Below are 12,740 nucleotides of genomic sequence, written 5' to 3'. Positions count from 1 at the left end.
CTCTTCATCAATTGTAGCGCAGTAGTATACGATACGGGAAGTACTGGGATGGAAGGGAGCGTTCCATCGTCATAAGCCTCCTTTATAGTTTTTCCTTTAAAGAGTTCTATCTTCGAAGGATAATAAGGAGAGAGTGGATCTCCATGCCCGTGCATTAATGATCCTCTTTGAACACTTTCGTTTGGCATCCAGATCGTTTTTGGATAGACATGATCTGAGCTTATAAAAAGTTCTAAAGCTCAACATGAAACGTTTTCTTACCAGAATCAACGCCATCTTGAGCAACATCCCAAGGGTCAGAAAACAGAACTCATCCAACGAGTCCAACNGGCTGAGCAGTGGACGATCCGGGTGTCGTTCTATTAGAGGTTTTACGGTATTTACGTCGACGATCTATTTTCAAAAAAAATTCAGGTCTCTAAATTCTCAAGTTTTAGGTATAGATCAGTTGAAAAACAATTTAGACATCAGTCCCTAGTAGACTAATCCTCCTGCTCTCCGACAGCAAACCACCTGTTCTCTCTCCTGAGAAATGAAGTTCACCCTCTTAAGTTTGCTTGAAAGTGTTAGAAGATTCTTTGAGATTCTAAAAGCTACAACGAATAGATGCTTTTTAAAAGGATCTAGACCATTATTTAGAACTGAACATTTTTCTTGTAAAAGTCTAAACCATTTTCAGGTCGTCTTCCTTGCTCTGGCTATGATGGCTTGCCTCTCCAACGCATGGACGAATTTCAAAGGCCCGTGTAAAATAAATGCTGATTGTTCACAGGCTAAATGCCTCATGGGATTCTGTCAGCAAATGCCATTCCGTAAGTGCGAAACCACTGCCGACTGTCAAAAGGATCATCAATGTAATAGTGGATTGTTATAATGCACCAAAGAACATTGACACTTTCTTTGATCAAGGAGATAATTGAATAAAGATGAAGATTGATTGAAAAATATTGTATTTGTTGTTTTTTTTTGTTATCTACGAATTGGGCCATCATCTCAAAAACATGTTGTTTGGGAACCGTCCTTGGTGTTTCTGTAGTGTTTTGTCTCTGAACCAGAATTTCCAAAACTAATTTTTATAGAACATTTTATTATGGAAAAAAAGAAACAGGACAAAAAATCACCGATAGAAAATGCACGGTATTGTGTAACAAATATAGAAATTATGTACAGAAAAAGTTTCGGAGGATAAAAAATTCTGAAAAAAAAACAATCATACACGTTTTGGAGGTGATTGAGGTGTGGTGACTTAAATTTTGAAAGTCTGGGGAGGGAAGAATTTTTTTTTAATTTTTGGGAAATTAGATTTTTAAGGGTTTAGGAAGGTTGTGGTTAAAGTGGTCTAAAGAGTAAAATTTCAAAAAATTAAAAAGAAATTATCGCTCCAAAAGCTCTGGTGGTGGATTGAAAGTTGTCTTCTCTTTATAATAAACTTGCTCGTGGTCCTTATCACAAACCAACATCACCACGGATCCGAGAGTGAAAAAAGCTGCTCCCCAAGCGATTCCATAAGACCAATCGACTTCCCAATTTCGACGGCTACCGTATTCATTCATGTTAACGTAGAAGGCTGCTGGGAACTCGATCAGTGCCGCCAGTTCACAGAGAGCTGCAAATTTCAGTGTTTTTTGATTTTTAGAGTTTTGAGAATTCGATGTTAAAATATTTTGGAATTTTTCAAATCTGAAATTCTCAAATTCGGAGATTTCGAAATTCCAAGAATCTGTGAGTGTAGATTTTGAAGATCATTTCAGATATCACAAAAACCCTAAAACAGTCTTTGGAAAATCGTCGGAAAAACTTCAAAATTTTGAAAACAGTGAATTTGTAAAATTTTAAAACTTTCAGAATCTCTAAAATTCAAACAAATCTTAATTCATTCAAATATTTTAGAATTCTAAAGTTTTAAAAATCTAAGCTTTGGTTTAGGATTAGAATTTTTAGAACCCTGAAACCGTAGAGGCCTAAAATTTTAGAATCTTAGAATCTTAGAATCTTAGAATCTTAGAATCTTAGAATCTTAGAATCTTAGAATCTTAGAATCTTAGAATCTTAGAATCTTAGAATCTTAGAATCTTAGAATCTTAGAATCTTAGAATCTTAGAATCTTAGAATCTTAGAATCTTAGAATCTTAGAATCTTAGAATCTTAGAATCTTAGAATCTTAGAATCTTATAATCTTATAATCTTAGAATCTTAGAATCTTAGAATCTTAGAATTTCAGAACTCCAGGATTTCAGAATTTCAGAATTACATAATTTTGAACTTTAAAAATCATAGAATTTTAGAATCTCATAATCTGATATTTCGAAAGTCTAAAAGTGTTGCTTACCTGCGAAACCGGACAAAACAGTTGCCAACTTGTACCACCGATATTTTCCACGGACATCCGATTTACTGAGTCCGACGATATTGAAAATTGAGGCGAAAAGTGTGCAGGCCAGAGCAACAAAAAGAAGAACAGCGGCGGCGATCAGGAATCCTGAAAATATTAGGATTCAATTAGCCATAATTCTCTGAATCTCTGATTCGTAAAGCACTTTATTTATAGCATTTCTTCTGATCCCAATTATCTCAATTTCTGTGAGAGATATCAAAAATGTGCCAACAAATAAAATATAGGTGATGTTATAATAGGAAACATTTTATCAGTTAATAGCTTTCAGATATCTCGTACAGGAACCGAGATAATTGAGCTCAAGTTGAAGTCCTCTCTTCTCACCGCATCTTGTAATAATAACTCATCAACTGACTTTTGACTTTGCTTCATTTTCCAAAAAAACCTTTTTTTTTAATTCCCGCCGTTACCGTAGACACTCCGATCCCTCAACTTTCAACTTTGACCCAAATTATCTTGTTTTCTGTAAAAGATATCCAAAAGTGGTCAACTGATAAAATATTTTTGATAATGTGATAAACATTTTTTCAGTTGACCAATTTTTGCTATCTTATACAGGAAACGAGATATATAAGTTCAAAGTTAATAGCTGGGGCGGGGCGCTCTATGCCAGCTTTAAAATTCTTATGTTTCCTCACCTTGATTTCTAGATGGACCATGGCAATGACCTGGTGCGGGGGCACCAGGGAATGGAGCAGCGTGTGTTGGTTCGTTTGATGATGTGCATTCTTTGAAGAGTCCCGTTCGAAATGATCCTGTTTTGAGCCAAGAGGTTGAGCAGAGGGCCAGAATCAGGAAACCCATCGCGATGACTAGGGATATCAAGGAGATTATCTGGAATTTTTTTTCGGGTTTTCAAAAAAGGAAACTCAATTTTTTTCCAATTTTAAAAAACTTCAAAGTTTCAGAAATTCTGAAATTTTCAACTCGAATTAAAATAAGAACTTTCGAGTCAATTTTTTAAAACTTTGAATTAAGATTCTTGAATTTTTGGAAATTTTAAATTCTGAACATTTATAATTTTTAACGCATTTCTGGAAACTGAAATTTTGAAGCTTCAGAATCTTTGAAGACGTTTTCAGATTTTTCAATTTAACAAAAAATTAGATTTCTGAAACTTTAAAAAATAAGTTTTTTTTAATTTTTCGAGTTTTTCTGATTTCAGATTTAGAAAGACATTTTCAGATTAAACTTTTTTAATTCTTGAAAACTCACTTTAAGAGGCCTCACCGCCGAGACGGCCTCAATGGTAGTTCGTTGTACAGCTACCATTCTGTCTCTCGACGACGTTCTCTCGATATCCGGAATTCTGAAAAAATTTGAAATCTAAAATAATATTTTTTTTTTTAAAATTGACAATTTAGAGACAACCGACAAAAAAACGGGATTTTACAAAAATAAGTATCTGAAAAACTGGAAAAAATACTTTCAAAAAATGGGAAAGAAATAAGGTTTGAGATTGAGAAGTTTTAATTTTGAAATCCTGACATAGTTTGAAAATAAAACACCTCGAAAGTTGTGAAAAATTTTCAAAAAGTTCAAAGATATAAAAGTACTAAACAAGAATTTTAAAAAGTTAGTAGTTGTTGAGTAATAGTTGTTGTAAAAATGGAAGAGCAAAGTGTGGCAAAAGAGGCTCAGTGGGAACGAAAAGCGAGAGAGTGTTCAACGGAGAGAGACGCAGAGAAATGCAGAAGAAGAGGAGGGAAAGAAGAAGAAGAAGCTCGGATATAATCGCGTCTAACTAGTTTCTTCTTCCCTTTTTCCCTACCAAACACTTATACAAACTTTTTTAATGATTGGAGAAAAAAAATGATTAGATTTGTTTCTGGAACTTTTGGTTTTTTTTTGTTGAAAAATCTTGTTTTTCAGAACTTACAGAATCTCAGAACTTAGAATCTTAGAATTTCGGAATCTCTTATTTTCAGAATCTCGACATTTCAAAAACTCAGGTTTTCAGGATCTCAGAATTTCCAGAATCTTAAAACTTCAGAATTTACGAATTTGAGAATTTCAGAGTCTTGAAGTTTCAGAATTTCATAATCTTAGAATCTTAGAAATTTGTTTATTCATTCAGATGATTATTGGAGGAGGAAAAGTAAAAGAGGTAAAAGAGGATTCTGAGAATCTGAGATACGGAGGTTCTGAGATTCTGAGATTCTGGGATTCTGAACATCTGAATTTCGAAAACTATAGAATTTCAGAAATTGCCTTCGAAAATTTTAGAATCTCAGGAATTTAGAATTCCCAGAAATCCCCCGAGTTTCTGAATTTTAGAATCTCAGAATCTCAGAACCCCAGAATCTTATTATCCCAGAATTCCAATATCTCAAAATCTCAAATTTTCAGAGTTTCAAAATTTACGAAAAATTCAGAATTTCAGAATCTCAAATCCACAAATTTCAGAAATTAAAGATTTTGGGATTTTCAAAGATTTCGATCCTTTTTCTCGAAAATTTGAAAACGAATTGCCAAAAAGTTGTCTAGAATGTTCGAGAAAAAAAGAAAAAGAAATAGAAGAACTCACAATCAGCCAAAAAAGAGCACAAAAAAGTGAGCAACAAGAAGAAGCTCTCACAAACAAATTTATTCAATTTATTTGGGAGAAAAAAGATGAAGAAGAAAGAGAAAGTATATTTTTTCTCACATAAATAGAAGGAGTTATTTTTGTATTTTTCGAGATTTTTAGATAAAACTATTTTCTTTTTTTTTTGAGTTCCGGAAATCCGAGAAAAATAGAAATTTCGAACTATTTTTCCAGAAACTTTTTTCAAAAAGCAGAGCCGAAAATAGAGCGAAAAATAAGGAAACGAAGCACCAAGAATACTTGAAAAACTCCGAAAAACAAGAAATAGTTGGAGGAAGAAAAGAAGAAGAAGAAGAGGAAGAAGAATGAAGGAGGTATTGCATTTCAGTAGTGCGCGCATTCCACCACACCAGTTTTGTGTTGTTCAGTGGTTGTATAGCCAGCTGGTGGACTAAATTTTGAAAAGTTGGAGGTCTAGAAAATCAAGTTAGGCCATGAAGAGGGAAATTACATGGAAAATTGAAAATTAATTTTAAATTTCTTTTTTTTTAAAAACGCGAATTTTTTTTCTTGTTAAAGGGGGTTTTTAAAAAGCTTAAAACCCCCCATGAATTTTCTAAAATCTAAAACAAAACTTGCAAAAAATGCTGTAAAATCAAAAAGTGAGTTTTTTTTCGGTAAGCCCCGCTATAAGAGAGCCCCAAAACTTTGATCAAAATCATCTTGGTCCCTGTAAGAGATATCAAAAAGTGCTCAACTGACAAAATAGTTCTGACATTATGATAAGCATTTTATCAGTTGACCACTTTTTGAAATCTTTCACAGGAAACGAGATAAACTAGGTTAAAGTTGAGAAAATCCTTCTGTATTACGGGTTTACAGTTAAAATCAAAAAGTTACATAGTTCTTAACTTCGATACATTCTGTCGCCCAGTTAATAAATGTTTTTGAATAGCAAATCGAACCAAAGAAGTTTCTCCTAGGAAATACGTCCTAGGAAATACAAATTGAGATTTTCTGAATACTGCTTGATTGAGACGGCAAGCACCTCAATAGAATGAACCTCTTAACTTTCAACTTTGAGCATATTCATCTCATTTTTTATAAGAGATACCAAAAAGTGATTAACTGGCAAAATTTTTACAATGTTATCAAAAACATATATTTTGCCAATTGACAGCGTTTTGATATCTCTCACAGGAAGAGATATAAACAGGCTTGAAGTTGAAAGTTAGAGGCCATTCTGTAGTGTTTACGGTACATGAACTTTGAGCTCACATATCTCATTTTTGTGAGAGATATAAGAAAAGTGATCAACTGATAAAATGTTTATCACATTATCAAAAATATTTTATCAGTTGACCACTTTTGGATATCTTTTACAGAAAACAAGATAATTTGGGTCAAAGTTGAAAGTTGAGGGATCGGAGTGTCTACGGTAACGGCGGGAATTCAAAAAAATAGTTTTTTTGGAAAATGAAGCAAAGTCAAAAGTCAGTTGATGAGTTATTATTACAAGATGCGGTGAGAAGAGAAAAGAGTTGTTCGAAGAAGAAGAACAGATGGGATATTGAGAGAGAAGAAACCACAAAATGAAAAGAATAGAAAAGAGCAGAAGTCAACAAAAGAATGATAATTAGAAGTAGAAGAAGAGGAGGAGAAGAATGGGGAACTTCAGAATCGTTGAATAAAATTCTTCGAGATATTCGCGAAAAATCATGTTTTAACATTGGTCTTGGAAAATCGAAATTCCAGATTTTTCACTCCAAAGTTTCAGATTCTTCCCATTTGAGGATCTCATTTTCCGGAACTGTGAAATTTCAAAATTTCAGAATTTGCGACTCTAAACTCCCAGATAACCACCAAAAAAACAACCTAAAGATTTTCGATCTCCTCCGAAAAATAAAATATTTTTTGAGTGCCTCCTCCGCCTCGTTCAAAACAAATGTATTTTGTTACATAAAAATGTAAGATGTTCAAAACGACGAACAGCTGGCTGGGAGAACAGGTTGATGAAGAAAAAAAATTAGAGACAACTAGAAATAGAGAGACGGAGAGAGTGTGAAAAAACACTCCTTTTTCGAAGGCATTCCTTTAGATTGCACATTGCTTGTGTGTGCACATACACATGAAAAAGTGTGTGCTCTTCAAATTTTGAAAGGAGGAGGAGGCTTGGAACCGCGAACAATCATCAAACAAAATGCCGCTTCTACAAACGACGGTAGTTTTCCTTTGAAGGAAAGAAAACACTAGGAAAAAACCAAATGTTCCCAGGCGGGGGTCGAACCGACTGGCTACCGCCTCCCAGTGGCGTGGTGGACAGCATGGCTACCGCCTGTGCCACAGGTGCAACAACCTCGTTAGGTTGGTTTTACCATACAAGAAGATGTGAAAAGAGCTTCTGGTCGAGAGGAGATCTGAAAAATATTGGGTCTTTAGAATTTCAAAAGTTCAAAATTGAAAATAGGACAAATCACGAGAAAGAGGACAAAAAGTGTTCGTGGGAGGACCCGAGGGACCAGGGGATTAGTGTAAAATTGGAAAAAAAGAAGAAAAAGAAGAAGAGGAGGATATTTTTAGTGGAAGAATCATCGAAAATTTTTGAACAGAGGGAAAAACGAAAAAAGATCCCATTCTATACTAATAGTGTGATAAAATGTGTGTGGGTCAGAGGAAAGAAGAGAAGCTATTATAAAAGAATTGGGGTGTCAATTGGATGATTTATGAGCGTTTCAGAGAGCGGTTCGTAAATCATTTAATGGGAGTTTAACCTATTTTGAATTGAATTGAATTTCAAGAGTAAAAAAAATGTAACTTAAAATTGTTAGATTTGTCTGAAAATTTGAGACAATACTAAACAGAAATTGAACTTCATTTTTGTAGTTGATCACTTTTTTCCAGAATTTCATCTAGAGGAGATATGAAGTCTAGCAGCGAATAAAGCTAGAAATTTAGATGACATAATTTTAAAAAGGCTATAACTCTTTTCAAAATCATCTTACAAAAATATTGTAAACTACAAAAATGAAGTTCAATTTTCGCTTGAAATATTCTGAAATTTTCAAGAAAATCTAAATAATTTGAGCTAATTGTTCAAAGCGTTGTATGATGGTTGAATCAACCAAAAAAAAACCTCTCACTGTATAAAACATTTTGAACTTGGGAATATTTGGAAGAGTGATGTGTCATAAAGTAGAAGTAGACACATACTGAGAGAGAGAGAGAGAGAGAGAGAGAGAGAGAGAGAGAGAGAGAGGACAATAGGTGACACATTGTACTCTCATACATTTGCGTCTCTTCAGAAAGGTTGCATTGCATTTTCGAAAATACCGAAATCCGTAAATGCGCAATTCAAATTGAAGGGTGGGAAAAAGCGATAAATTTGAGGAATGGCGAGGATTTGTGACGCCTGCTTTTTGGGATTTCATTATTGTTTTTTGGGTGGGAAATAGGCGGGGTTTTTGGAATTCAGACGGTTTTGAAAACTCGAAACGTTTTAAGTTTTCAGAATAACAAAATCCACAAAATACGATCATTTTTTTAAGAAATTCTCAAACCCTTGAAAACGCTGGAGACTCCTGAAAATGTTAAACATTTTAAAAATCCGGAATTCAGGAGAATAAAAAAAATTTCCAAATTTCCAAAATTCCGAAACTTCAAAAAATCAAGAAATTTTGAAAATTCCTAAATTCCGAAAGTTCAGGAAACTCCGAAATTTCCAAAAGACGGGAAAATTAAAAAATTTCAAATTTCAAATACATCCTGAAATTTTAGTGTTTTTTATTTATAATTTTCCGATATTTTTTAAAAATTCGAAAATTCAAAAAACAAAAAATCCCGCAACTTCTAAAAAATTACAAAATTTCCAAAGCTCCTAAAAGATAATTTAAAATATCTAGAAATTGAAAAATTCTAAAGTTCGAGAATTAGAAAATTCAGATGCCCAGAAAATTTGAAATTACAAATTTAGAGAAAATTTCAAAGTTCTGAAAAAGTCTAGAATTTCTAATAATCCCAACAACTCCAAAACTTCAATTTTCCAATTATTCAAAATTTCACAAATGCCAAAATCCAAAAAATCCATGTCGAGAAAATTTAAGTTTCCAAAATTTTAGAATTTCCAAATATTGGAACATTCTAAAGCTCTTTCCAACAACTCTGAAGCCCAGAAACCTCAGAATCTACAGAAAATAACAGATATCCAAAATCCCAATACTTCTAAACGTTCTAATTAATCAAAGATCTAAATTAGTGGTAATTTGAATACTAACCCATCCTAACCTATTCAATCTCTTCAATACACCTTTTCAATATTTGCATTTGAAATGATGGCAAAATAGTGTGAAATGATGCATACCAATGAGAAGACGAGAGAGACGAGAAAGGGTGTACAGAGAGTGGTGAGACGCAGAGAAAAAATGAATCATAAATGGTAAAATTTGCGTGGGGAGGAGGGGTGACAGGGAGACAGGTATTATCACAGCAGGGGGAAGAGAACTTCGGAACAACGATTATTCATCACCATATTGATATCGAAATGGGAGAATACCCTCTAATAGAACGGCACTTTGAGCTCAATTATCTCGTTTCTTACAAAAGATATTGAAAGTCTGTCAACTGATAAAAATAACACAAAAATTTTTGTATTTTCAGATTTTTGATATCGCTCACAGAAATCGAGATAATTGAGTTTAAAATAGACCACATGCCGCGACGAGGGCATGACCTCTTTACCGAGTACTGTTAACTTTAAGCTCAATTATCTCGGTTCCTTTAAGAGATATTAAAAATCTACCGACTGACGAAATGTTTATCATAATATGAGGAACATTTTTGCAGTATCCAAATTTTTTGTATCCCTCCCAGAAATCGAGATAATTGAGCTCGTAGTGGACCACAGATGGCAGTGTAGAGCGTCCTCCTAGCCAGGTAATGTCAACTTTGAGCTCAATTATCTCGGCTCCTATGGAAGGTATCAAAAATCTGTTACCTGATGAAATGTTTGTCATATTATCACCTACATTTTATCAGTTGATCACTTTTTGATATATTTGAAAAGAACCAAATTAATTGAGCCTAAAGTGTGAGTACATTAGATCATTGTATGAATACGGAGAGGTCGAAACAAAAACGTTCGCAAGAGGACATTTTTTCGAAATTCCTGGAGAAATAGAAAACCAAAATTTTGTAAAAAATTTTCGAAATCTCCAAATTCTGAACTAAAATCATCAAAATCTAGGAAAAGTTGTGCAAACGACTGTATATTATAATTTTGGTTTTCGGAACTTTCGGAACTTTCTCGAATTTTGAAACTATAGAATATACTGTAAAACCTGTAATAGAAGAGCCCACACACGCCAAAAAATTTTTTATAATGAAAAATTTTAGGATCAATTTAAACTTAGGTTGAGTTTCGAAGTTATTGAAAGAAACCAAAAAAAAAAGTATTTACCAAAAAAAATCAATAAATCAAAACTCAAAACAAGGCATACAAGAAAATGAGAAGAAATGACTTTTCTCGATAAAATCGAAGAAAAGAACGATCGGAAAAGGAAAAGAGAGGGGGCAAAGCAGGTCACTCAACAATTCCCTCACTATATATTCTTCGATTTTAGGAGAAAGAGAGATGGAGTAAGAAGAAGAAGAACTTTCGCCTCTGCGTCTCTTCCAATCACACACTCTTTAGGCTTCTTGCCTTGTTTGGCGCTTTCTGTCTGAAGGAATGACAGGCAAGGGAGAGGTTCGTTTTGTTTATTTATTGTTCGAGCACTCATTTCTTCTTCTCCGATTCGAAATATGAACAAGAATCGGAGAAGGAGAAGAAGAAGGAAAAGCGGGGAATTTTCTCACCGAAGAATTGTTTGTTGAATGTATTCTCGTTTTGGTTTTCAAATTATGTAACCACAGCTAATAAACGAATAGAATCTGAAGAAGAGACACGGAGGATTAGATTGGAAATGTACTTTTAGGGAATTGTGGGATCCTGGAACATTCAAAACGTTGAATTTTTAAGATTTCAAGTACTGTAAAGCTTTAATTATAAGGTTCAGACCTCCTATTTTTAGGGACCTTCTATTTGAGGGATCCTCCTGATGATGAAATGTTTTACGGTATCTAAATTTTCTTATGCTTAGAAGTTAGAATTTGAAAATTCCAGAATCTCAAAACCCGAGAACGTCAGAAAAACAAAATAAACAAATTTTTTAGATTCTTAAACTTTGAAATTCTGATATTTTGAAATTCAGGAATTCAGAAATTTAGAAACTCAGGAATTAAGAGATTCTGAAACTTTGAAATTCAGAATCTCAGAATCTCAGAGGCTCAGAATCTCAGAATCTCAGAATCTCAGAATCTCAGAATCTCAGAATCTCAGAATCTCAGAATCTCAGAATCTCAGAATCTCAGAATCTCAGAATCTCAGATTCTCAGAATCTCAGAATCTCAGAATCTCAGAATCTCAGAATCTCAGAATCTCAGAATCTCAGAATCTCAGAATCTCAGAATCTCAGAATCTCAGAATCTCAGAATCTCAGAATCTCAGAATCTCAGAATCTCAGAATCTCAGAATCTCAGAATCTCAGAATCTCAGAATCTCAGAATCTCAGAATCTCAGAATCTCAGAATCTCAGAATCTCAGAATCTCAGAATCTCAGAATCTCAGAATCTCAGAATCTCAGAATCTCAGAATCTCAGAATCTCAGAATCTCAGAATCTCAGAGGCTCAGAATCTCAGAATCTCAGAATCTCAGAATTTCAGAATTTCAGAATCTCAGAATCTCAGAATCTCAGAATCTCAGAATCTCAGAATCTCAGAATCTCAGAATCTCAGAATCTTAGAATCTCAGAATCTCAGAATCTCAGAATCTCAGAATCTCAGAGGCTCAGAATCTCAGAATCTCAGAATCTCAGAACCTCAGAATCTCAGAATCTCAGAATCTCAGAATCTCAGAATCTCAGAATCTCAGAATCTCAGAATCTCAGAATCTCAGAATCTCAGAATCTCAGAATCTCAGAATCTCAGAATCTCAGAATCTCAGAATCTCAGAATCTCAGAATCTCAGAATCTCAGAATCTCAGAATCTCAGAATCTCAGAATCTCAGAATCTCAGAATCTCAGAATCTCAGAATCTCAGAATCTCAGAATCTCAGAATCTCAGAATCTCAGAATCTCAGAATCTCAGAATCTCAGAATCTCAGAATCTCAGAATCTCAGTATCTCAGAATCTCAGAATCTCAGAATCTCAGAATCTCAGAATCTCAGAATCTCAGAATCTCAGAATCTCAGAATCTCAGAATCTCAGAATCTCAGAATCTCAGAGGCTCAGAATCTTAGAATCTCAGAATCTCAGAGGCTCAGAATCTCAGAATCTCAGAATCTCAGAATCTCAGAATCTTAGAATCTCAGAATCTCAGAATCTCAGAACCTCAGAACTTCAGAATCTCAGAATCTCAGAATCGCAGAATCTCAGAATCTCAGAATCTCAGAATCTCAGAATCTCAGAGGCTCAGAATCTTAGAATCTCAGAATCTCAGAGGCTCAGAATCTCAGAATCTCAGAATCTCAGAATCTCAGAATCTTAGAATCTCAGAATCTCAGAATCTCAGAACCTCAGAACTTCAGAATCTCAGAATCTCAGAATCGCAGAATCTCAGAATCTCAGAATCTCAAAATCTCAGAACCTCAGAACTTCAGAATCTCAGAATCTCAGAATCGCAGAATCTCAGAATCTCAGAATCTCAGAATCCCAGAATCTCAGAATCTCAGAATATCAGAATCTCAGAATCTCAGAATCTCAGAATCTTAGAATCTCAGAATCG

General features: G+C 34.2%; 3 protein-coding genes across 3 annotated transcripts in view; 2 read left to right on the top strand and 1 right to left on the bottom strand.

Annotated features, from left to right (window-relative positions):
• Window positions 1–244: 244 nt before the first annotated feature.
• On the top strand, window positions 245–874 carry CBG25511 (the record flags this gene model as incomplete). The annotated part of the gene is made up of 2 exons (XM_045241953.1): window positions 245–376; window positions 680–874. The coding sequence occupies 2 exons, from the start codon at window positions 245–247 to the stop codon at window positions 872–874; spliced, it is 327 nt and encodes a 108-aa protein (XP_045097954.1).
• A 499-nt stretch (window positions 875–1,373) lies between these two features.
• Cbr-vab-9 lies at window positions 1,374–3,199 on the bottom strand (the record flags this gene model as incomplete). The annotated part of the gene is made up of 3 exons (XM_045241952.1): window positions 1,374–1,570; window positions 2,330–2,479; window positions 3,034–3,199. The coding sequence occupies 3 exons, from the start codon at window positions 3,197–3,199 to the stop codon at window positions 1,374–1,376; spliced, it is 513 nt and encodes a 170-aa protein (XP_045091646.1).
• Window positions 3,200–10,430: 7,231 nt separating this feature from the next.
• Window positions 10,431–12,740, top strand: part of CBG00520 — a gene marked incomplete at both ends in the record, with an annotated part of 3,418 nt that continues 1,108 nt past the window's right edge. Inside the window, 2 exons of the mRNA XM_002630073.1 lie at window positions 10,431–10,553; window positions 11,168–12,134. Of these exons, the coding sequence (XP_002630119.1) occupies window positions 10,431–10,553; window positions 11,168–12,134 (1,090 nt within the window). The remainder of the gene's footprint in view (window positions 10,554–11,167; window positions 12,135–12,740) is intronic.

Source organism: Caenorhabditis briggsae (assembly GCF_000004555.2).
Source record: "Caenorhabditis briggsae complete genome, chrII, whole genome shotgun sequence".
Lineage (NCBI taxonomy): Eukaryota > Metazoa > Nematoda > Chromadorea > Rhabditida > Rhabditidae > Caenorhabditis > Caenorhabditis briggsae.
This window is presented reverse-complemented; position numbering and strand designations above follow the sequence as displayed.